A 23597-nucleotide genomic window follows, 5' to 3' on the forward strand; every position below is an offset into this window, starting at 1 on the left:
ATTTGTGGAGGCAAGTAAGTGATATGATATGACATGACAATTATCACGAAGTGATACACTTACGTTCACTCTCATAACATATGATTGAGATGTCAGTCATATAGTACTGAAGATTTGGTCTCTACATTTATGCAATACAATTTGCATTAACCAAAGAAATATCAGCCCCTCCTCTCCTCAAATCATGCAACCCTCCCCGAAATACCCTCCGCTGCACATGCATGTCTGGGCTCAAGCTGAGCAATTTAGATGTACTGTAGCACACGTCCCTCAGCATATCACACTGCAAGACAACTTAGTAAGATGGAACCTGGGAGCTTTATACTATTATATCACATTAGATGCCATGATACAGTGATGACATCATAAGCATGTCACTTAAAGATATATTCCATATCTGCTACAAGACATTACACAAGAGAAAGAAATCTGGAAACACTTACATTTGTATAGCATGTTACCTGACCACCAAACATCTGAAGGCACTTAATATCAATCAATTACTTCTGAAGTGTTTGCTGTGACATGGACGCGGCAGGTACTTAGGTGAACTTGGCCAACGTTGTCCATCTTACACGCGACAAGCAAGGATGCCCCAAGGCATGGTACATTGGCAAGACCAAGCAGACGCTACGGCAACTGATGAATGGACACTGTGCAACAATCGCCAGACAAGAATATTCCCTCCCAGTCAGGGAACACTTCAGCGTCAGGGACATTCGGTCTCGGATCTTCAGGTGACAATCCTCCAAGGTGGACTTTGGAATATACAACAATGAAGGGTGGCCTAGTAGAGACTGACAGCCAAGTTCTGTACCCACGAAGATGGCCTCAACCAGAAACTTGGGCTCATGTCACACTACAGGTGACCCCACTACACTATACACTTGCGCACACGCACACTTACATACTCAAACACTCATGCTGACCCTCTCCCACACACACACTCTCTTTCTCTGATACACACACACACACCCCACACTCAAACAGGCTTATACGCTGACATACTCACACACACACTCTACTAAGCACACATGCAGTCACACTCACTCTCCCTCATGCACATACACACACATATAAGTCTGTGGGGTAAATTTGCATTTGCAGAATTGTAATTGCAGATACATTCTATTTCGCTCAAAAAGCACAAGATCTGCAGACAGTCAATCCATATAACATCTGATGAATTCCTACTTTGGAAACAGAACCAGTCTGACTCAAGACTGGGATACAGACAGACTCTAACTTCATATCTCTAATATATTGCTTGAGCTGAGATGTCACCTTTTTAAATAAAATCTTAAGTTACCTCAAGAATGTGACTTAAAAGAAGTTCTGGGATTTACATATTAATGAACCAAAACCTGCAGCCCATTCTAAAAGATGAAAGACTTAACAGCAATCTAGGTTTGTTCAATATCTTGTTTCAGTTGCAAGACACTGTGATCTTTTGCTATAAATTCTGTTTTATGATCCTGCTCCATTGTTACCTGATGAAGGAGCAGTACTCCGAAAGCTAGTGCTTCCAAATAAACCCGTTGGCTATCACCTGGTGTTGTGCAATTTTTAATTCTGAAGTGTAGCTACTGTTGTAGGAAGTATGGCAATCAATATGTACACAGCAAATTCCCACAAATAGCAAAGTGGGACAAATTCCCACAAATAGCAAATAGCAAAAAACAGAAAATCTGTTTTTTTGTGTGTGACGTTAACCAAGGTACAGATATGGGCTAGACATGAGGCATCAAAATATGCCATGGGAATCTTTTCCATCCATCTAAGAAGGCAAACGTAGCCTCAAGTTAACATCTCATCTGAAAAAAATTCATTTCTGACAATTTTTTGTCAGCACATCCTCAATATTGAACTTGAGTGTCACCTTTGATTTTTATCAGAGCTAAGGGTGTCATGAACTGAGCCACAATTGACGTGCTGTATAAGTTGAGTCCTTCCAAACTTCATGAGGGCACATGAAAGTTGTTATGGTTTCTATAGAAAGATATTACTTTTAAAAAGAATTTTTAACTGAAAGAATCGCACAACATTTTACTGAATGAAGCAAACCAAAAACAAAATTGCATAAACTGTTTCAATATTTTACTCTAAACTGCAGAAAAGATCCCCATTAAACTTTTAGAAAATTGAAAATCCCTCCATGATGGTTATACTATATTCATTAAGTGGATATCTCATTTTCTAGAAGCTACTCTAAAGCTACCCTCAGCCCCTTTTACATTTTCCAATTTACAATTCAACTTCTTGAATTTACTTTCATGGTAGGTGATGACTAAGATCCCTCCAACTAGTCAAGGTTAGGCGAATCTTCCAGATTTATTAAAATCATCATTAATTTGGTCTCTTCAATCTCAGTGTAAGCTCCCAGCCACATCCTACATGGTGAATAGTGGACTTGCTATCTTTATGTCTTTTCTTCTCTATCTCTCAGATTCTTGTAGACTGATCATGTCTACAAGGTTTAGCGATATTTTTTAGATAAATTCATGCTTAATCAGTATTGGACTCTTGCCCATTTTAAAGCCCATTTCCACGACAACTTTTATCATGTGGGTCTTGTATCCAGGTAGAAATGTGAATTCACTGTTATCGAGGCTACCTACATCATTCTACCTTAGAATTAAATGAACAGTTTAGAAGCATAATTAAGAGAACCTGACATTCCTAACACCCTTGGGACTTAGAGACTAATACGTTACCCATCGTCAGCACAGTTACTCAGTTTATTTATCGTCGGTAGAATTAAAATAGTGTGATTTCTAGAATGAGTGGCTTATTCCCAAACAGAAGATATGATGCTGTTTAAATTGGATCTTCATAATAGAAAATCATGAAAACACAATCCATTTTATAAATGAGAGGGGTCATAAATGATGTGTGGCAAAATCTAGGGTATTAGAATGTTAATTCCCTCATTATGTGCACTGTTTGCGCAATTGCTTGGAGCAATTTTGAAATATGAAGTGTTATTTACTTAGCTTTAATCAGAATTAGCAAAGGTAGAGAGAAGGTTTTCAATACTGTCCCATTATTGCACATGAACTATACCAAATCAAGAACCATAAGTATAATTTCAGCATAATGCAACCATTTTATATGTAATAAACCTGTCTGCAATATTAACAAATTCATTATGGCAGCAACCGGTCTTTGTAAAAGCAGACCAGTTTCATAGAATGAAAGGTAAGTTCACATTGCCCCAAAATGCTCTGTTTATGGCTGTTTGAAAATGCATTTGAACAAACATTTTAATTTATACAGTTGACTGATGTTCACTGCAAGCATAGACTGTACTGGGCCGAATTCTCCGTCTTGATCTTCCAGGCTGCTTTGGTAAAATTTTAAATGTTTTAGGCATGAATTCCATACAGGACTCCCGAAATTTCTTAATTCGCCAGCAGTAGATGATAGGATTGAAGACTGATTTCAGGTAAGTGAGCCATAAGACCCAGATGCTAACAGTATAGAAGGAGCGACCGTGGTAAAAGCTCTCACTGAAAACAGAGAGTAAACTGTATACTGTGTATGGCAACCAGCAAAAGGAAAAGCCAATGAAGAGAATTAAAATAGTCGTGAAGGCTCGGGTTTTAAAGCTCATATCAATGTTAATTTGATGAGGACGTTGCAAGCCCATTAATCCTAGCTTGCTGACTTGGCTCAAGCAGAGGCTTTCTGCATGGTTGTGGATCCGTACAGAATTCCTTCGCACTGTATTCAGAATGCAGAGGTAAGAGTATAGCATCACGCTGAAAGGAATGAAAAAAATAGTAACCAGCAAGACCACTGCATAAATACGGTCAGCCTCAGTGGCTGTGTATCCCAGAACACACTGGGGTGCTCGAGTAGGCACTTCCACCATGGTCCAGCCAATCACTGATGGAAATGAAATACAAAAGGAAACTGCCCATGAGATAACGATCATTATTTTGGCACGATGAGGATTCAGCTTGTCTTGCCGTTGCACAATGATTAAGTAACGATCAACACTGATTATCATAAGTATTGCTACGCCTTCCAAAACAAAAAACCAGTAAAGCATCGCAGATATCCGGCAAAAATAACTTCCGAAGATCCACTCAACAGTTATGATGGTGACCATGGTAAAAGGCATACACATCAAAGACAGCATGATGTCTGAAAATGCAAGGGTTGCTAAAAGCAGATTGATTGCTGAGCGCATTGCAGGTTTCTGGTACACAATTAAACACACAACTGCATTGCCAAGGAAACCAACTGCAATCATTGACATCATAACTATTGCTAGTAATATCCTTATAATGATGGGAAGATTTGGCTTGCTTGAAATCACCATTGGACTTGTTTCATTCAAAACTTCAGGGGTACAGCTCTGCAAAACAGTGCTATTACATTCCATCATTTTGTGAAATGTGCCTAAAAATTCACTTCTTGGTGGAAAATGACTGTTATTTAACATTTCACATTTCAACATGGAGACGGATCAAATTCTTTAGTAATGAAAATCCGTTGCAACTGGACATAAAGCTTTGCAGGGACATCTTGACATGAATTGTCTTCATTATTATTTCCACCACATTGTTAGTCGGTATGATAATTTCCAAACAGCACTTCATTGCCTAGGAACAATAAAGAAAAAGACAAGATTATTTAAACAGGTTTTGTTTTAAATCACCAGTTTCAAGTTTACAATCTTCCAAACACTTTGGATTGATTTTTCATCCGAAGGTTGAGGCATGTTTTGATGACAGGCGTGTCTGCAATTTCTGACTAACTTTGGTCTGCCTCACGTTCCATCTTTGGCCTATTTCCAGGGAGGTGACTGCTGGGAGTAATGACAATGGCTTGCCAGGGGTGATCAGCCATTGGGGCTCATTAAAGTGTCAATAGAAGGCACTCCATACACTGTCTGTATGGGGTACACCTATTCAACTCCCAGCTTCCACAATGTGGCTGGAATTCATAGATGGAGTGGTAAGGACCTCCATATGATGGACTGCTGATCTGTGGTTGCCATTATTGTGGTTGTAGGCCATTCTGTGGAAGAAAAGCCCTTTCACCTTCCCCTATGATGATAGCCTAAGAACTGTGGTTATAATATAGTTTATGCATTATTAGCTTTCAGGGGATGTCACCAAACTTGTTGCTTCTTTGTACTGCCCCAACCATAATGGCAGCTTCCTGACCTACAATGTGGGGTTGCCAAATGTCAGGAGCTTCTGGTATGCTGATTGACCCTCCCATCCTTAATTGGCTGACCTCTCTCAGGGTCCTGACACAGCTGCCACTCCTAGCTTCCTGTCCCCAATTCAGTCAGAACCTAAAGTCAAGCACTTCCAACACAACTTCCACCATAACTGCCTAACATCTTACACAATTAGACTACCACTTATAGACCAAGTGTTTTTACACCTCATACTTTTGTCTCTGTTCTCAGCTGATGCAATGAGAGCATGTCTAGATCAAAAATTTAAACTTGGTAAATCAGTCACTGAACACTTGATCGGATATTGACTACATATTTTGTATTATCTTAGTTAATACCATATGAGAGTAAATACCATAAACTACGTTACCATACACAGGCTCAAAATATTTCCTTAATTTAACTAACAGATCAAAATAGACAGAAGCAGTAAGATTGGCAATCTACGAACGGTTCAATTAAGAAAGATCACTGACCTTAAAATTTAACTTGCATTCTCTCTCCACACATGCTGCCTGAGTTGCTGAGTATTTCCAGCATTTTTAACAAGTTTAAATATAATGCTTGTTTTCACCTCTTTCTGCCCTACTTATGATGTAATGCCCCAAATCTTTTAAAACAGGGAAAGGGAGAAATTGTGTGTGTGAGAGAGCAGAAACAATATGGGTTATCGATTCCATTAATTAATTGAAGAATAACCTTGGTCAACATTTTTCCTCCAATTATTATCACCCGAACAGAGGTTAACTACTACCTACGCAGTGCTGTGAATAAAATAATTATTGCATTTGTCTTATCACTCCTGCTGCTGTTTTACCCCCAGCTGGGGGAGGTCCAGGCTAAAATAGATAGCTCAGCAGCTTTACTGAGTAACTGGTGTCAGACAAAGAGTGTAACATTAGAAATAGAAGCAGGCACTAGCCATTCAGCTATTCAACCTCCCTCCCCACAAGGTGTCACCTATTACTCTTTAACTCTATACCCTGCCTCTCAAATCTAGTTCCCCCCACTCTCTTTTGTGGGTGGGCACACAATGAGCCTAACAGTCAGTTTGGGGGGGGGAGGTAGCAGTTGCAGTTCACATGCAATCACAGAAAATCCGCCATGAAGCGCAGCTATAACTCCCTTATCTCACTAATCCAAACAGCCTCCACAAACATAGAAGGAATGCTTGAGAGATTAGGGTTGATTCCATACCATGATGCTAAAAGAGATTTATCACCCACTTACTACACTTGGCAGATGGTGGAAGAATCACACAATAAGAGTTCAGTCTCCAATGTATAGCTAGTTTGGTCAAGCAGTTATAAAAAGATATAAAATGGAAAATGTGCAGAAAAAGATTTGAATGGGCTGAGATGCCTTAATACCTTACATGGACAGAGGGTGAAATATCTGAGCTGCTATGTACAACTAAATATGTGAAAATTTGTGAAAAACAAATTGCACTGTCCTGTTCTGACGCAGTATGTTCTGCCCTGTTTTCCTCCTTCCTACTGTTTGGATATAAACAGTCACTGATAAAGAAATTTAGAAATAAACAGGTATGGAAGAGAATGATGAATGTGTATCATAAACTCAGGCAGAGTTACAGCAGTAATGGGCTTTTGCTCCCTGCAGTGTAGTGTGTTTGATGTTTGTAGATGAAAGCAGTATTTTATCCCCTGAGCACTACAAAATACAAAGAAGGTCTTGGGTTTTGTCATAGTTTCAAGCAATTTCATTTTCAATAGAGTTCTACTGGAATAAGCTCTGCAAGCAGTCTTGTGAGTCTTAATAGTTATAAACTTAATAAAATATTATCTCACAGTTTTTGATGACACAAACCCAGAACAGCAGGAGGAACAAGAAGGATAATTGCCTGTTGAGGAAGTGCCCTGGCAGCACTAAAAGAGAAGACGGTCATGAAAACAAACAGAATAGAGGGGAGAGAAAGGCATAGATGGGGATTGGGTGGTGGCTGTAACATGTTGGGGAAAAATAAAAAGAGTTAGAAATTGGCAGAATTGTAGGTTCAGTATGGTAGGGTAGGGATGTAAAGAATAGAAGAAAGGCAATAGATGATTAGACAAAACTATGAAAAACAGAGGGTTACATTTTTGCAGCAAATATAAGGAACTCATAGGCTTCTTTGTCACTAAAGTTGAAATCATTCATTCAAGTGCCTCTTTCCAGCCTTCCTTTAACTCATTGGGGGATCTCTCTTCTAAAGTTGCCTCAATCCTAGCTCTGAACTTGCATCTTTCTCTACTTACTCTCTCTAGCCTCCTCTTATGCTCCCACCAACTTCTTGTCCATGACACTTGCCTCCTGCTGTCTTGACTCTATTCTCACTAAGCTGTCAACTTCATTTCTTGGCTACCATGTCAGCTGACATTGTTAATGGTCTCTCTCCTCAAGCACAGATCCTCCTCTCCATTAGCCCCTCTCAAAAAAACAATCCTTGTCTCCTTCTCACAAGTAGCCACCTCTTATCCAACTATCGCTTCTTCACGAAGTCCTTGAAATAAATCTTGCCATAAATCTATGCCAGCCTTACCAGAAGTCGATGTTTTAATCCCTCCAATACAGGTTTACAACTCCAATGAAATGCTATAAACAAAGTCACAAATGATATCTTACGTGACTGTGCTCATGTATCTACTCATTTTGTGACTTTGACGCAATTGACTGCATCGCCCTCCTCTAACGCCTCTTTTCCATTTTCTAGCTGGGTAGAACCAGGTTGGTTCTCCTTCCACGCAGAAAAGATCCAATTGAAGACAATTCTCTGGTTTTAATCACCTGCATTGTTATCTCTGGTGTTGCCTAAAAATCAATCATCAGTCTCCTTCCATTTCTATGCTAACCCTTGATAGCAGTGAAGACACAATGAGAGCTTCTGCATTTATACTGACAATAAACTATTGTCTGTCCAGCGCTGTTCTACACACCTATTCTGTCTCTAAATTGTCAGACTTCTTGTCCAACATTTATTGATGAATGGACAGAATTTCCTCCAATTAAATGTTGGGAAGACTGAGGTAATTTTACATCATTTCTGATGTAAGCATTGATCCCTAGCTACTGAGTTCATTCCTCTCAAAACTGAGCATGAATCATACTGTTTTCTACCTGCATGTCATATTTCATCTCAAGGTGGACTTCAGAGTGGCATTATTATCACTGAAGATGTGTGATACCCAAAATGTGGGACTTCGCCACCTCCTGATGCTGCCTGGCTTGCTGTGGTCTTTTGGCTTCCAGCTTGTCTGCTTTGGATTCCAGCATCTGCAGATTTTTTTGCCTCTAGCATTATTATCACTACCTAACTCATTGTTCGATTCCACTTGTCCTAACTCATCTGCTGCTCAAACCCTCAGTTATGCCTTGATTGCCTCTAGACTTAACTATTCAAATATATCTCTGACTAGCTTTTCACATTCAACCCTCAATAAACCTATGAAAATCTCAATTTTTACTACTTATAACTAACTTGCACCAAGTTCCCATCAACTCAATGGCCACTGACATATACTAACTCCTAATTAAGCAACACTTTGATTTTAAAATTCTCATTCTTTTTCCCAAATTCCCCCATAGCCTCACCTTTTGCTAACTCTGCACACACCTCAGCATTACATCTCTCCAAGACTTCTACATTCAAATTATTGGTACTGCAAAACATAAACATTGTTAAAACGAGACAAAGTCGAAGATTTTCATTTTGCACTCACTGGGACTGAAATACAAAACAATACTTAGAAAGGAAGCAACAATTTGCATGGCCGAAGAAAGGGGTGCTGATTCCAAAACTCAGAATATAGCACTCAGATGTAATTATTCAACTGGATGAAAGCTATTGAAGAATTCTGTACACCAGAAACCAATTTAAGATAATTAAGCTTACAATGTGATCCGTTTGCATGTGCAAGAAATGGCCTTTATTCACACACAAAGACCTTGTTCATCATTTATACATAGAAGGCACAAGCCCATATTTTCCACCTTTTTCACTGAGGAAAAGATGATAGACAGTCAATCCCTTCTGCATTCCCATGAATAATGTCAGAACCAAAGTTGACTTGCCTGCTTTGAATGTAATCAGTTATCAAAGAGGGTTAAGAGTCCTTGCTTTATCTTCATACCAACTTATTACAATCAGTCAGAACCCTCTTCTCACATTTTGCTTCCTAAGTTGGTTTTCTTGAGTTTCAGTCCTGCTGAGTTAGTGTCAAAAAGTTTCAACTTTGTGTTTCCTTTTAGCAATATTGACATTCCTTCAATTCTGACACCTTGTTCAACACAGATGTTAATGACTCCATGGGCAGCCATACCTTAATTTCAAAAGGCACTAATTTAATTTACCCCCTTGTAATTTCTGCATCTCTTTCTCTCTTTTCTTCTTTAATATGTTTCTCAACCTAACTTCTCAAATAAGCTTTGGGTCGTATGCCCAAATATCATCTTAATGTGGCTTGGTGTGACAATCTTCCTGGAAACCACTATGTGTTGTTTACTATTCTAAAGGCACTAAATGGATGCAATGTTGTTGCTGGGGGAAATGATGAGAAAAGTAAAGTTAAAAAAATCTGGTAAGTTTGCAAACAGTAAGACAGTGGAGGAGAACGAAGAGCTGCTCCTGAAAGAGAAGATGTGGACACTGAAGTGAGTGGGCAGGCTAAAAGATCTGGTAAACTAAAGTGAGTCTAACTGAATGAAAAATCTACATTTGTAAAACAAAATAAAAACAATCAAAAACTTTTCATTGAAGACTGGCACATTTGTCTTTTATATGTATAATGTCATGACTGTGTAGGGTTTTCATTTCCTTTCTGCAGAAGCAAAATGACATTTTGTATTTCATTTGATGTTCTGCATAGTAAACTTGGTGTTTATAACAGAGGAGAAAGTGAGGACTGCAGATGCTGGGGATCAGAGCTGAAAATGTGTTGCCGGAAAAGTGCAGCAGGTCAGGCAGCATCCAAGGAACAGGAGAATTGACGTTTCGGCCATAAGCCCTTCTTCAGGAATGGCTCTGTTTGTAACAGAGAGCTGGATAACTGAACCAAAACAGAAAATGTGCTACTACTTTCCCTAAGTTGGGATGAGGTATAGATCTATGTGGCAATCCCCATTACAGTATTTTGTTAGAACTAGTCATCAGACACACTAGATACCAGCCTTGAAGACTACCATTTGTACCATGGAGATGACAACAAAGGCTATTGACTAAGGAAAAGTGGAGAGAAACTGTCCTTAATTCGAAAGAGCATAAATTGCTTGCATGGTATTACAATAAATCAAAGTACACTGTAGTCATTAAGCAATGTAAATTGAATTTGAAGGGACTCTATCAGCATCCATCCTAATCTGACACCAAGAACAGTTAGAACATTAATTTGTTCAGGATGCCAAACAACAGGAGGGTTGTAAACTGTGTCCATTTTGTAAGCAGAAAGCAGGTGGAAGACGTACCAATTTAGCCTGAGGACTGATGAAGGGCTTTTGCCTGAAACGTCGATTTTCCTGCTCCTCGGACGCTGCCTGAACTGCTGTGCTTTTCCAGCACCACACTATCCAGAATCTGGCTTCCAGCATCTGCAGTCATTGTTTTTACCTTAGGACAGCAGATAGCCAGTCTGCACAGGTAGTAGTTATACTGCCAAGCTTTCCAGCAGATACCTAAAGGAATAGTTAGATCTGTGGGATGTGTAAATGCAAGCTTAATACCCATTACAAGCTCTTTCAGAAATTCAGCAAATGACAAGCAAATGTTTAACCCTATGTTTTTTAAGGGGTCCTCACTTTTGCTTTAATAATTAGAGTGAATACAATCCAACTTACAAAGATTTACCACCTGGACCTTTGATTATTTTAAGGCAGTAATCAATCATTTTCCATTAAACTGTAAGAAAATGATAGGAACTTAAACAGGCTTTTGTAAAAGCCCCAAATTATATTCCAGTTAATTTTTCATTATAAAGGCTTATAAAATGAATTATAAAATGAAGGAATTTGCATTGATTTACTTAAATAATTTACTTACATAAATTACTTAAATTTACTTACATAATTTACTTTAAAAAAATCTTCGCCTTAATAGGATTGTTCTACACATTTTGTAAACAACCTGTTCAGAGATGTTAGTACATATCTGTTGAGTAGGTAAGACTTGAATCTAAAGTCTACCACTACACCACAAGAGCCCCTAATAGGGCTGGTCAATATATGATTTGATGAATTGCATCAGATGACAATGGTATATTTTAAGCTTTGTTCAGCCATTAGTTATCTGTTCAGCCTTACTTGAACTAGGCCTTTACTTAGTTACAAATTGGCCAAAAAACCAGCAGACCTAAAGACTCACGGCAGTTTAGATTTCAGAAAATCAGAACAAAGGAAGTGAGGAAGTGATTGACAGCTGGAAACCGTGATATGAGAGTTACATTCAAACCAAATGTAAAACCTGTTGCAGGTATGTGAAGAGAAGAAATCTAGTAAAGACAAATGTTGTTCCCTTTCAGTCAGAATTGGAAAGTGTGGTGCTGGAAAAGCACAGCAGGTCAGGCAGCATCTGAGGAGCAAGAGAATTTGTTTCAGGCCTAAGCCCTTCATCACCCCTTGATCCCATTCCTGTCAATTTGCCTGCTCCTCGGATGCTGCTTAACCGGCTGTGCTTTTCCAGCACCACACTTTTCAACTCTGATCTCCAAAATCTGCAGACCTTACTTCCTCCCTTTTAGTCAGAAAGAGGGGAAGTTATAATGGACAAAAAGATATGACAGATCAATCAAATAAATACTGTGGTTCTGTGCCCACAAAGGAGGGCACAAATTATGTCCCAAAAGTAATGAAGAGCACACTGTCTAGTGAGAGGGAGAAACTAAAGGAAATAAATATTAATAGGAGCATGGTGTTGGGAAAATTAATGGGATTAAAGGATGATAAATCCCAGGACTTGAAAATCCATATCCCAGAGCATTTAAGAAAGTAACCCCAGAAATTGTGGATAATCAATGGTCATCTTTCAGTGGTTTGCAAGGTGGATAATCATATTAAAAAAATGAGGTAGCGAGAAAGTAGAGAATTATAGACCAGTTAGCCTGACATCAGTAGTTGGGAAAATGTGAGGGTTCATTGTAATACATCTAATAGCAGAGCACTTGGAAAACAGGATTGGACAGAGTCAGCATGGATTTACAAAAGGAAATTCATATTTGACAAATCTACCGGAATTTTGAGAGTATGTAACCAGTAGAGACGGAGCCAGAGGAATGCAGATGACATGGACTTTGAAAAGTATTTCAATAAAGTATTACATAAGAGATTATCATGTAAAACTAGGAGAATGGGGTAGTGTACTGACATAGATAGAGAACTGTTTGGCAGACAGTAAACAAAGAATGGGGATGAACAGGCAGGCAGTGACAAGTGAGGTACCACGAATCAGTGCTTGGACCCCAAAAGTTTACAAATTAATAAGTAGATGAAGGAACTAAATGCATATTGCCAAGTTTGCAGATAACACAAAGCTGGGTGAGACTGAGTGAGCTGTGAGGAGGATGCAGAAATGCATCAGTGTGATTTGGAAAATTGAGTGTGTGGGCAAATGCATGGTAGATGCAGTATAATGTAGATAAATATGAGGTCATCTACTTTAGACTCAAAAACAGGGAGACAGACTATTATCAGATTGGCTATAGATAGGTATGAACATAGCAAGAAGATTCAAGCACATGGATATCTTGCTGCAATTGTACAGGGCCTTGGCGAGACCTCACCTGGAGTAATGTATGCAGTTTTGGTGTTCTTACCTGAGGAAGGATATTCTGGCTATGGAGTTCAACAAAGTTTTATCAGACTGATTCCTGGAAATGCAGGACTGATTTATCCAGCAGGAATGGATCATTTAGGACTATATTCACTGGTGCTTCAAAGAATGAGGGACTGTCCCATAGAACCCGATAAAATACTAACAGATTAGACAGGATAAACACTGGGAGAAAATGAAGACTGCAGTTACTGGAGATCAGAGTTGAAGAGTGTGGTGCTGGAAAAGTACAGCCGGTCAGGCAACATTCAAGGAGCATAAGGGTCAACGTTTCGAGCATAAGCTCTTCGTCAGGAATAATTGCTGGATTATCCCAATTACTGAGGAGTCCAGAATCACGGATTTAAGGGAATAGAATAGGCCATTTAGGACTGAGATGAGGAGAAATCTCTTCACCCAGAGAGAACTAAGCCTCTGGAATTCTTTGCACAGAAGGTAGCCGAGGCCAAACCATTAAAATGTTTTCAAAAAAGAGTTAGATATAGTTCTTAGGGCTAAAGAAATCAAAGGGTATGCAAAGAAAGTGGGAAGTGGGTACTGAGTCGGAGGAGGAGAAAGTGAGGACTGCAGATGTCAGAGATCAGAGCTGAAAATGTGTTGCTGGAAAAGCGCAGCAGGTCAGGCAGCATCCAAGGAGCAGGAGAATTGACGTTTCGGGCATAAGCCCTTCTTCAGGAATGGCTTATGCCCGAAACGTCGATTCTCCTGCTCCTTGGATGCTGCCTGACCTGCTGCGCTTTTCCAGCAACACATTTTCAGCACTTGAGTCGGAGGATCAGCCATGATCATATTGAATGGATAAATGGCCTGCTCCTTTTTTTTATGTTAACAGATTCACAAGTCACCCATGTTATTTGAGGCAGGAAAAAAAATCACAGTTCTTCATTCTGCAAGTATGAGACTAATCGTTTCACAATATTCATTCCCAAATGCAATAGAGATAATGAGAGAAGTGACATTTTGCTGCATGGACGATTTAATTTTCTTTAATTTGTTTCATCAGAAGGCACTGAGAGCAGAAAAATTGAGTTTTTTTTAAAAACAGATCCAACCTTGAAATCCTAACTCCTACAACACCAAAACATTCATTTGGAAAGCCTTATAAGTAAACAATTGTATGCTAATTCCCACTTCCATAAACTGTATCTGTTAGAATTAGATTTGTTCAAAAAGATAACAAGCCAATATTTTTATTTGTTTTTCATATCTTTAAGGCTAATGAAGCACAAACATGCAATTATTTTGTGCAATACTACATATGATACACATGGGGCATAAATTTGATAGGACATTACTTACATCCTCTTCCATTGTAATAAATCATTTAATTAATCCTTACGCCTATTAGGTGAACTATCTCTCTTCCTAGGCATTAAATACAGTTCACCAATGTTGATTAAATTGCTTATAAACATTCTTGACAAAGATGACATATCGTATCAGGAGGCTGCAATGGAACAGAGATTTTCTTCTCAAAAGTAACAAAGAGGAATATCAGCCCTTTAAGTTCAAGCCATCATATCGTATTTTTAAGTCTGTTTTAAAAGGTTTTAACATCCATTCATACAACCATGAATCCAAATATATGAATTTAATACAGAACGATGGAGTGATTATCACTAAATTCATTGTTGCTGTAAATGAAAATCCTGGGACACACGTTAATAGACTGATCAAAAGTACCTTCAGCACACAGAATATAGTCATTCAAAAGGAAGACTCATTGCCACCTTCTCAAGAGCATCTAGCATAAAAGCTAGTCAGTAAATGCTGATCCAATTAAAAAAGCTTTGTCAAATAATTATTGCCTCCTTATATGGCAACTACCTAACATAATGAAGATTAACAGCCGGACCAATTCTAAAGGTTGCCCTTAGTAATAAAGAGTAAAACCAAATAGGGGTCAGTGTGATGTGGGCTGTGGTGTAGCAGAATGAGGCAACAAATAAGGCAAGGTCTACCTCAATGCTGAAATGATCTCTCTCCATCCTGTAAGCTTTTCACAAGCAGTGAGTCAAAATTCTCACAAGACACCACCAAGATGCTTGATCATGGCCTTGATCTTGGATGGGGGCATGTGGTGAGCTCTCCACAGTAAGTCAAGGTCAGCCTCCAATACCAGTCCAGGCCCTGCTCGGACTGATCAGCATCAGGACCCTCTCCTCATTAGGGAGGAGGAGCAGAATGACAGGCAGCACACGATTTACCTTGACTATTTCTGCCCCACTGCACACTGTTTACCTCCTGCAATCAGACAGCGTGATAGGTATTATGGGAGATAAACGTGGGTGGCACACTGCTACATTAGGTGCAGGTGGAGAAATGCCCCAAACAAGCAAACAATGCAGCATTATGCTGTTGAGGACGATGGAGGGCTAATGCCCGAAACATCGACTTTTCCTGCTCTGCCTTTCGACTCTGATCTTCAGCATCTGCAGTCCTTACTTTTTCCCAGTGTTAAAAGGCTACAGCCAGAACACTTTGTACACACAGACAGGCACACAGTTCATGAATTGAACCAGTCTGCATCTCAGGGCTACTTGCTTGCTCATATGACACCTACCAATATACCCAAACCAGTCCCCTATGCCATGCCTTCCAGGGTCACTTACCACCAGGCAGCTCATCTTGCGGTCCATTTCAAGGGGCTGGATCCCTTGCTGTACAACAGCATATTATGTTAATCTTCCACATCAACTTCTGCATCAAGCACACTGCATGTGTAACAAGCAGTTATGTCTCAAAATAATAGCCTTTATCCAAGTCCATGGAGGAACCTGACAGTCTCAGGCTTCTAGCACAGTAAGTTAAGAGTACCCTCTGATAGATGACCAGGAATTGTCCACAATCAAAGGTTCAATCACAGTGTTCTCAGTCAGGGGGATGATGCCTCTGCAATCTGGGGAGTTGGTCATGTGTCTCCATAGCAGCCAGTCCACAGCTAATAATGGGGGAGGAAGCACACAGCCATCAGTCAGGGGTCTGGGTACTTCTTAGCTGTCTGGTTATGTTGCTCAGGGGCTGGGCCACAGTCAGTCAGTCAAGGGACAAAGGAGCTCACTGCATGGGACGGAGGGTTGGTTAAGATTGGGGGCTGCAGCCTGGGGGGCAAAGGGCATTGACAACTGTGAAGAGCAGCAATAGTTTCTGTAAGAGGTGATAAGATAGAGAATGGATGGGAAGGGGTCATGTGGGATGGGGATTTGTCTATAGTCTGGTGGACCTTGCTTCAAGTGGGGCCAGTGTATGACAATGAGCATCCTGTGTGGACATGACATTAGGCATCACACTGCTACCGTTGAATTTAGGGCTACAGAGAGACTGTGTAGAGGTGAGAGCAGTACCATTTACAGAAAATTAACAAATAACATATGTTGTCATATGAGCCACCAAAGTGCCCTCAATATGTTTTCTTCTTAGTCTCCCCTTCATTAGATCTCAGTGTAGTCCCTCATTCCACAGCTGGGGTGTAGGAAGCCTGCTCAGTGGTGGAGTCCATTGGTTCTACAGGCTTGATTGGGTGACCTCCAGGAGCGTTGATGTGTAGACAGGCCAGACACATCAATGGCCTTCTTTCCAAATGCAAGTGGACCCTCTATGATGTTAACTTCTCAGGGTTGACGTGGGGCGGTTAAGGCGGAAGTAGAGGACACAACCAACTCGACAGTGTCCTGAAAGAAGAATTGCGAGGGACCTGTGTGTGGTTTCTCCTCCAGCTGGGTCTCTCCTGGTAGTGCCCTGTCTTCATGTGAGGAAGGGACACCAGGATCTCTTGCCAGGTTTTCCTCACACAGATCTTATTTTGTTATTATGCCTTTGATTCTGAGGACCAATTGCTATGGAAATGGAGAGCATAGGGTATTAACTGCATTTTTTATTTTGCAAGAAGGCAGAGTTAAGACTGTTACATCAGTAAATCTACAATGTGCCAATTGTACTATTCACATAAGTTTTCTTTCTAATAAATCTGTACATTATCGTTTATAGACACTCAACCTAGTAAATAACGTTTCTATTTTTCACTCTTAAATTTGTTACTCAACTGACATGGTCATAAGCATTTCTTTTCAATGATTTTCTGCACATTTATCAGATGTGATCTTCTCTATCTATATCCAACATGCAGATATTGGTTAACTCATTGATTTTTCACACTGAAATCATGGGAAAAAAATCTCAGGGCTTTTTCCAGTTACTATGACTTCTCTGAGACTTCTAAACAGCACATCCAGTAATACGGATCTTTGATCAAAACAGAACCTGCTTTCTGTCTGTGGCTTTTCCATCTGTCTCTCTCCAGTCATAACAGCCCAGCTTAGTAAAAACTTGAAAAGTTGTCTCACCAGGTATCTTGGCTAGTCATTTAAGTCTCATGATTCCTTGGCAATGCTGATGGACCCATTGCTGACAAAAGTGACCTGCCAACCCTGAACAAAAGACCTCCACAGAACTGAAAACCAAAAATCAATTTAACTCTACTTTTGAAACCAAGTTCTCAAATAGGAATATATTATAAACCTTAACACATCTTCCCCAGAGAAAACAATCTACCTTTATCTAGCAACTTCATTTTGTATTAACATTTTTTTTTACTCCGTCTTGCATTTCACTTTGACTGTATTAATGAATTATAGTAAACAGATAAGGATTTCCACAACAATTATATTTGACACAAGTCCATGTAAATCCTGACATTTCCCTCCCAATATTTGTTGTTGACAAAGTTCTGTTTCGAATATTATCCCTACTTGGCATATGTTCAATAGTTCTGTTGGCTCAAATTCAATTTTTAAGCAAAATAAATAATGGGTCATACAATCCGCAACACTGTACAATACCAAAATCACTGGCATTGACAGATTAAATTACTTATCGCAATTTGGTGCTACTAAACTGACCTTTTCATCAATATAGCTTTCAAGTTATCAAATATACTCTGACAGGCTTTTATCTCTTCAAATTTCTTGATTTCTGTTAATAAACTCATCAAAGGAGCAACTACTGTACAGTAACTTGGAATTACTTTCTGATAAAATCCACATAACCAAAAAGCCAAAAGAAATTTGTATTTTATCTTAGGTATGAGAAATTCCAAGATAGTCCTTATTTTCACTTGTCTCAACCTTACTTATGCTTTTGTTTCATCATGTATTTCAAATTAAACACTTTTTCTTCGGGAAATTCATTTCTAGCAAAATTTATGATCAAATTGACTATTTGCAACTGATCAGAAGTTAATTCAAGTCCTGTGAATGTTTTTCCCATGCTCAGCTGAATATCAATATAAACAGTCACCAATATAAACAGCACAATTGCATAAGCTTTCAATGGTCTTTTTGGTTAATCACTGAAAGGTTGCTAATGCACTTTCATTCCAAATGATATGGCTTCATGGTGAACAAAGTTACAGAAATTTATATTTGTTTGGCTGTCTCAGTCAATGGAGCTTGCCAATATATCCTTTAAACAAGTAATTTTTTGTAATAAATTGTGGCTCTTCAAACCTCTTCATACAATTCTTCACTCATGGAATTTGATACAAATCTGTGCTTGGTTCCCATATTGACTTTGTGATAGTAATTACACTGTTGTAATTTTTAGCACTATCGCATTAAGCAAGCCGCTGCTACTATGACTCAGTTCACTTAGGTCATTGCTTATCATATGCTTTAACTCTTCACTTCCTGAGCTAACTTTTCCGTATTGAGTCTAAAAGAATATTGGATTATGGGTAATGCATCTCCTTCATGATCATCAAATAAAGTCAAAAGCTATTTTCCTGTTCTCTTCATGGAGGGGTGCATTATCCAATCAGATTTATGAAGGGTCGACTCTCACATTTTAAATTTCTGATTCATTCTTAAATAATTCAGGTATTTCTATTTCGCTTCCTATTTCTTTCCCCATTGTAAAGTACAGTTTTCATCTGATCAGCTATAATTATGGTCTTAAACATTTGATGCCATCTTTCCACTGGTCCTGAGACTGGACGATAACCTGAAGTGGTAAAGAGTTTTATTCCCAAACTATTGATTACTTCTTTGAATACTTCCAATTAAATTTTGATCTGATTTCATGTCTTTGGTAATCAGTATCTTGTAAAAAAAAAGAAACTAATTTATCCACGACCATTTTGCCATAGATTTCCCCAAAATCAATGCTTCAGAAAATCCTTAAAGACTTAAAGATATTAATACCAATTCCTGGTTTTAAGCAGGGATTTCACATGGTCTATTAACTTCCCACTAAACAGCTTTTTGAAAGCTGGTTTTGGAATTAAAGGTACAAGTTTAATTCGTGGTTAGATGGTTGCTCCACTGTGTGACAGGTATAGCACAACTGGAAAAATGTAACCACATCCTTGTGTAATGCTGGCCAATTGAAATGTTTCAGTATTTTGATGCATATTTTCCTAATATCTAAATGACTTGACATTGGGATTTCATGAGCTACACATAAAAGTTTGTTACAATATTTAGAGGAAACCTCCATCTGATGGACTACTGCATATACCTCATGGGCTAGTAGTTGAGATGATTGCCATTTGCTCACTTTGTCTCTTAAATAATAACACTCAGGTATTGCTCTGATTCAACTCCTCCATAGGCTGTTTGATACAGTTCTTTCAATTCAGGATCTGACTGTTGCATTTCTATCGAAGAATATGGGCTAAACATGTCAGCTTCATTCTCTCTCCCTTCATCCTTTTGCCCTAGGTTTTTGAAAACAATAATAGATAACTGAATTTCCACACCATCATCCTTTTTCATGCATACTTCTTCTTCCTGTCTAATTCTTTGAGCCTATGACCGAGTAACAGCAGTCAAGAAACAATCAAGCATGTTCCTCCCATAGCGTCTCAACTACTTTTACTTGTGTTGTCTGTCCAATACCCTCAGCAAGGCTAATTTTTCTGAACCAGTTAGGTCATTCACAAAGATAACATCAATTCCTCTTATAAAAATTTATTGCATTACCTTGGTTACAACCTTTCCACTTACTATGCCACCCTTAATCAAACTCTATAAAGTGAGATTGGTTAGAAACCCCTGTGTACCTTCAATTAATATCTCTTTCCTACATTAGCCCCTCTAGAAGGCAAACTCAATCATCAGAGATCCTCAGTGACTGACTTTTTCCAGTGTCTTCCAATAGCTTCATTGCTTTATGTCTTTGAAGAGTAAAGCAATACCAATAAGTATTCAGAACCTCTAGTGGGCTGACTTGCATGTTCAATAATCGAGGCTTGACTGCCCCGAGTCATCTACTCCTTCCTCATCAGCTTTGAGGCAACATGCTCCAACTGTGTCACTGTTTTATTTCCAGATACACACTTATCTTAAACTTCCATAGGTATTTCTATCACTGCAATTTCTCTATCATTTAATTTCTAGCAATTAGCTTCAATATACTCATTTTTCTAATGTTTGTTAATGTCTTGCCATTATTTTTAAGTTCTAGCCTTCCTCTTATTATTTTGGCATCTTTCTGTTGGTCCCCTGAAACTAATATGCTTTCTATCCCAGAGTTTCTATTCCACCAATTTCCTTATTGGTTCCCATTTGACTATTTTCCCCATTATCTGCCAAAATTGTTGCTTTGCGGATTTTTGAATACTTGCTCATCTAAGTAAGTTTCAAGCTTCAGCAGCAAGCTGAGAAGCATTGAATATTGCTCTTCCAACAATAACTACATGTTCTGTACATTGTTCTTCTCACAAACTGATGTGCACATTTATAGCTGTACCATTCAGGTCCAAATATCTTTTAACCACTTCAACTTCACTGTTACCTTTTCAAATGAGGGCAGGTGTCTTTCAACTCCATTTTCTGTGAATATAGGCACTAAACACAGATTTCTAATTGAATCAAGGCCCTCTTTGGAATCTGAACCATCCTCTGAAGTACCATCTATTATTTATTCTTTTATTCTAAAACTTTCTCCAGCCAAATGAAGCCTGGTTTTTCTCTCACTCTAGAATTCAAGCTTTTCATTTTATTCCTTGATCTTTTTTCTCTCTTCGCAGTTGGTGCCAGACCCACTGAGGTTCTCCAGCATTTTGTGTGTTTGTTCCTCCATAAACTCATTTCTTCAAAGCTACATAAGTCCCTCTTACATTCAATGCATTTTGATCCCATTTTGGAAGTTCCCAGCTGACAGTAAAAGCAGATAAGACAGATCCCAGACTGAAACCCAGTTTGATAGATCATATATTTTATGTTTGCAATGTATTTACTGCGGTGATCAGTCACTGAACGTTTTCAAATGAGGCTGCCAATGTACTTTGAACAATTCAGTTTTTTACACAAAAAAGGAAAAATGTAAGAGAATTTGGAAAAGTCAAACAAAAAGCAAAAATTCAACCCTTTTATTTTCAGTGATATCCTTTACAGACACTCAAATCCAGTGGAATATCACTCCTATCTTCACTATTCATTCTCTAACTCAACTGATCTAAAGTACTTACTTTCAGTGATTTCCTGCACATTCACCTGGTCTGATTCTTGTTGTCTTTCCCAGAGACATAGACACAAGCTAACTCTTGACTTTTCTCACTGAATTCTCAGGAAAAAAAGATCAGGGCTTTTAGCAATTATTTTGACTACAAAATAGCACAGCTGGACTGTTACTGCTTCTGGCTTCTTTATCTCTGGGTCATAAAAGCTCAAGTGAGTAAACATCTCAACAACCATCCTATTGTTATCTCATTTAGTCATTTAATTTCCGTGTATGATTTCTTGGGAATGCCGAAAAAGTTTCTGACCCTTACAAAAAGACTTCCTCAGAATTAATAAAAAAAACTATTTAGCTCTTGTTTAAAACTAAAATAAAATTACAGGCCCTCATCATGGGAGTCGTCTAGGAGTGATCTGAAATATCAAAAAATGCAGCAGTTAGCTCTTTCTGGGCTTTATTTTTTTTAGATAGATTAGATTACTTACAGTGTGGTTGTGTGTTTTAATCCAGAAAAAGAACACAGGAGTTATCCTACAAGATAAACATTTCTGGACAGACTAAAGCTGGCCATTGTGTGAAAGAATGCAACCTTGCAGTACTAACAAAATCTCTTCATACCTCATCTTTTTACTCTGCCAATTTGATAAAATATTGAAAAGATGTCTCATTATCATTCACTGCAGATATGTACCATAATCAGGTTTCTCCATTAGCAACTTAAATTGCATTTGGTCTGTCACATTGATAATTTACTAAATTTAACTGTTTGACCCCTACCTAGCCTCAAATGAAGTGGAATAATCATCTACTTGGCTCATTAATAAACTGAATTGTAAAAAAGGAGGTGCTGACTCACTGCTTGTCACAAGGGCTCAATTTATGTTGTACATCAGGCATACATCCTTGGCCTAAATGTGTCAATGTGAGTAGAAGTCTTTATCAGGAAGTGTAAGGAATTTAACTTCAAACTGTTATAGTTTTTAGTTTCTAAAATCAAATCTTTTTTATTTCTAAATCAATAAATCAATCATAAAACATTAGAAAGTTTTAAATGATGTAAAGGCAACATAGCAAATAAATGACAATAAATTGAAGAGTTAGAACTATAGTTTGCAATTTGCTTATAAATTTTAGATTGATCAGCACCACAATGTGTTTAAAATGTAAGAACTTTTTCTTTAATTTTCTTATGCCAAATTAACCTGATAACTTTGACATACTGCATTGCAGTAGTTCTAAAATGATTGCTCATCAAGAATAGACAAGACATTTCGATAAAATTAAAGGAAGTGATGACCTTAACTGGTACAATTTAATGCTGTTCACCTCAGGGAACTGGATTATAGGTCATCAAAAATTAACATTTTACCAATGACCTCTAGTACCAAATAGAGCATTTCGAGAAGGTGACAACCTGAAAGGTGATTGAAACCATCTTTGTTTGTAGATTCTGCTAAGTACTATGTGTGTAAGAAAGAGATGCCAACTGTAAAGTCCATTATTGACATCTTGCAATCTAGAGTTGAATTTTACCAGCCCTCTGGAGTGAGGCTGAAAGGCAGAAATGCTGAGAAAGTGGCAGTTGAAGACACCACATTGGCAATTTCCCACCACTGTGCCATATTACCAACACTCAGCATCTCAGCACCACAATTAAGTTCCAAATTAAAGGCCTCTTATTGGCATTTCATCAGCATTTAAAGGGACTGTCACAACAGCGAGAGAATACCAGGCAAATGTTGGTAAAACATTCGTAAATGTTCAGAATATGAAAGAAATGGTAATAGAAACTCACCAACAAATCTCCATGAGCCCACTGCACTAAATACGCTGCACATATTCTGTCCTTGGCCAGTGTCTGCCATTAGGTATTGCGATAAAAAATTCAGACATATAGGATTCACGTTAGTGGTCTCCCAGTAGGTTGCTGGGTGGTGAACTTCCTTTATAGTTACTTAGTGGAGCTTCCTGGCAGCAATGTTTTTTTGCCCCTGCAGCTACAGCATTGACTCTGAAAGGTGCATTTTCCTTACTGATCATTGAGACCTATCTGATTGACCAAAACTTGGGGAGAAAGAAAAGGACTGCCTTGTCTTCAAAAACACGGCAGCATAAAAGGTGCCCACTCCT

General features: G+C 38.6%; 1 protein-coding gene across 3 annotated transcripts in view; it reads right to left on the reverse strand.

Annotated features, from left to right (window-relative positions):
- Positions 1 to 491: 491 nt before the first annotated feature.
- gpr45 (G protein-coupled receptor 45) overlaps positions 492 to 23597 on the reverse strand; it is an 86270-nt gene continuing 63164 nt past the window's right edge. The window contains exons 1-2 of one of the 3 annotated variants that reach the window (XM_072577582.1): positions 10655 to 10782; positions 492 to 4610 (exon numbers count right to left, since the gene is read on the reverse strand). In XM_072577582.1, coding sequence (XP_072433683.1) covers positions 3269 to 4465 — 1197 coding nt within the window. In that variant the 5' untranslated portion in view covers positions 4466 to 4610; positions 10655 to 10782 and the 3' untranslated portion in view covers positions 492 to 3268. Of the gene's footprint in view, positions 4611 to 8785; positions 8856 to 10654; positions 10783 to 23597 lie in introns of those variants that run through there. The other 2 variants (XM_072577583.1, XM_072577580.1) reach the window with 2 other exon arrangements.

The sequence above is a fragment of the Chiloscyllium punctatum genome, chromosome 9 (genome assembly GCF_047496795.1).
Source record: "Chiloscyllium punctatum isolate Juve2018m chromosome 9, sChiPun1.3, whole genome shotgun sequence".
In the NCBI taxonomy this organism is placed as follows: domain Eukaryota; kingdom Metazoa; phylum Chordata; class Chondrichthyes; order Orectolobiformes; family Hemiscylliidae; genus Chiloscyllium; species Chiloscyllium punctatum.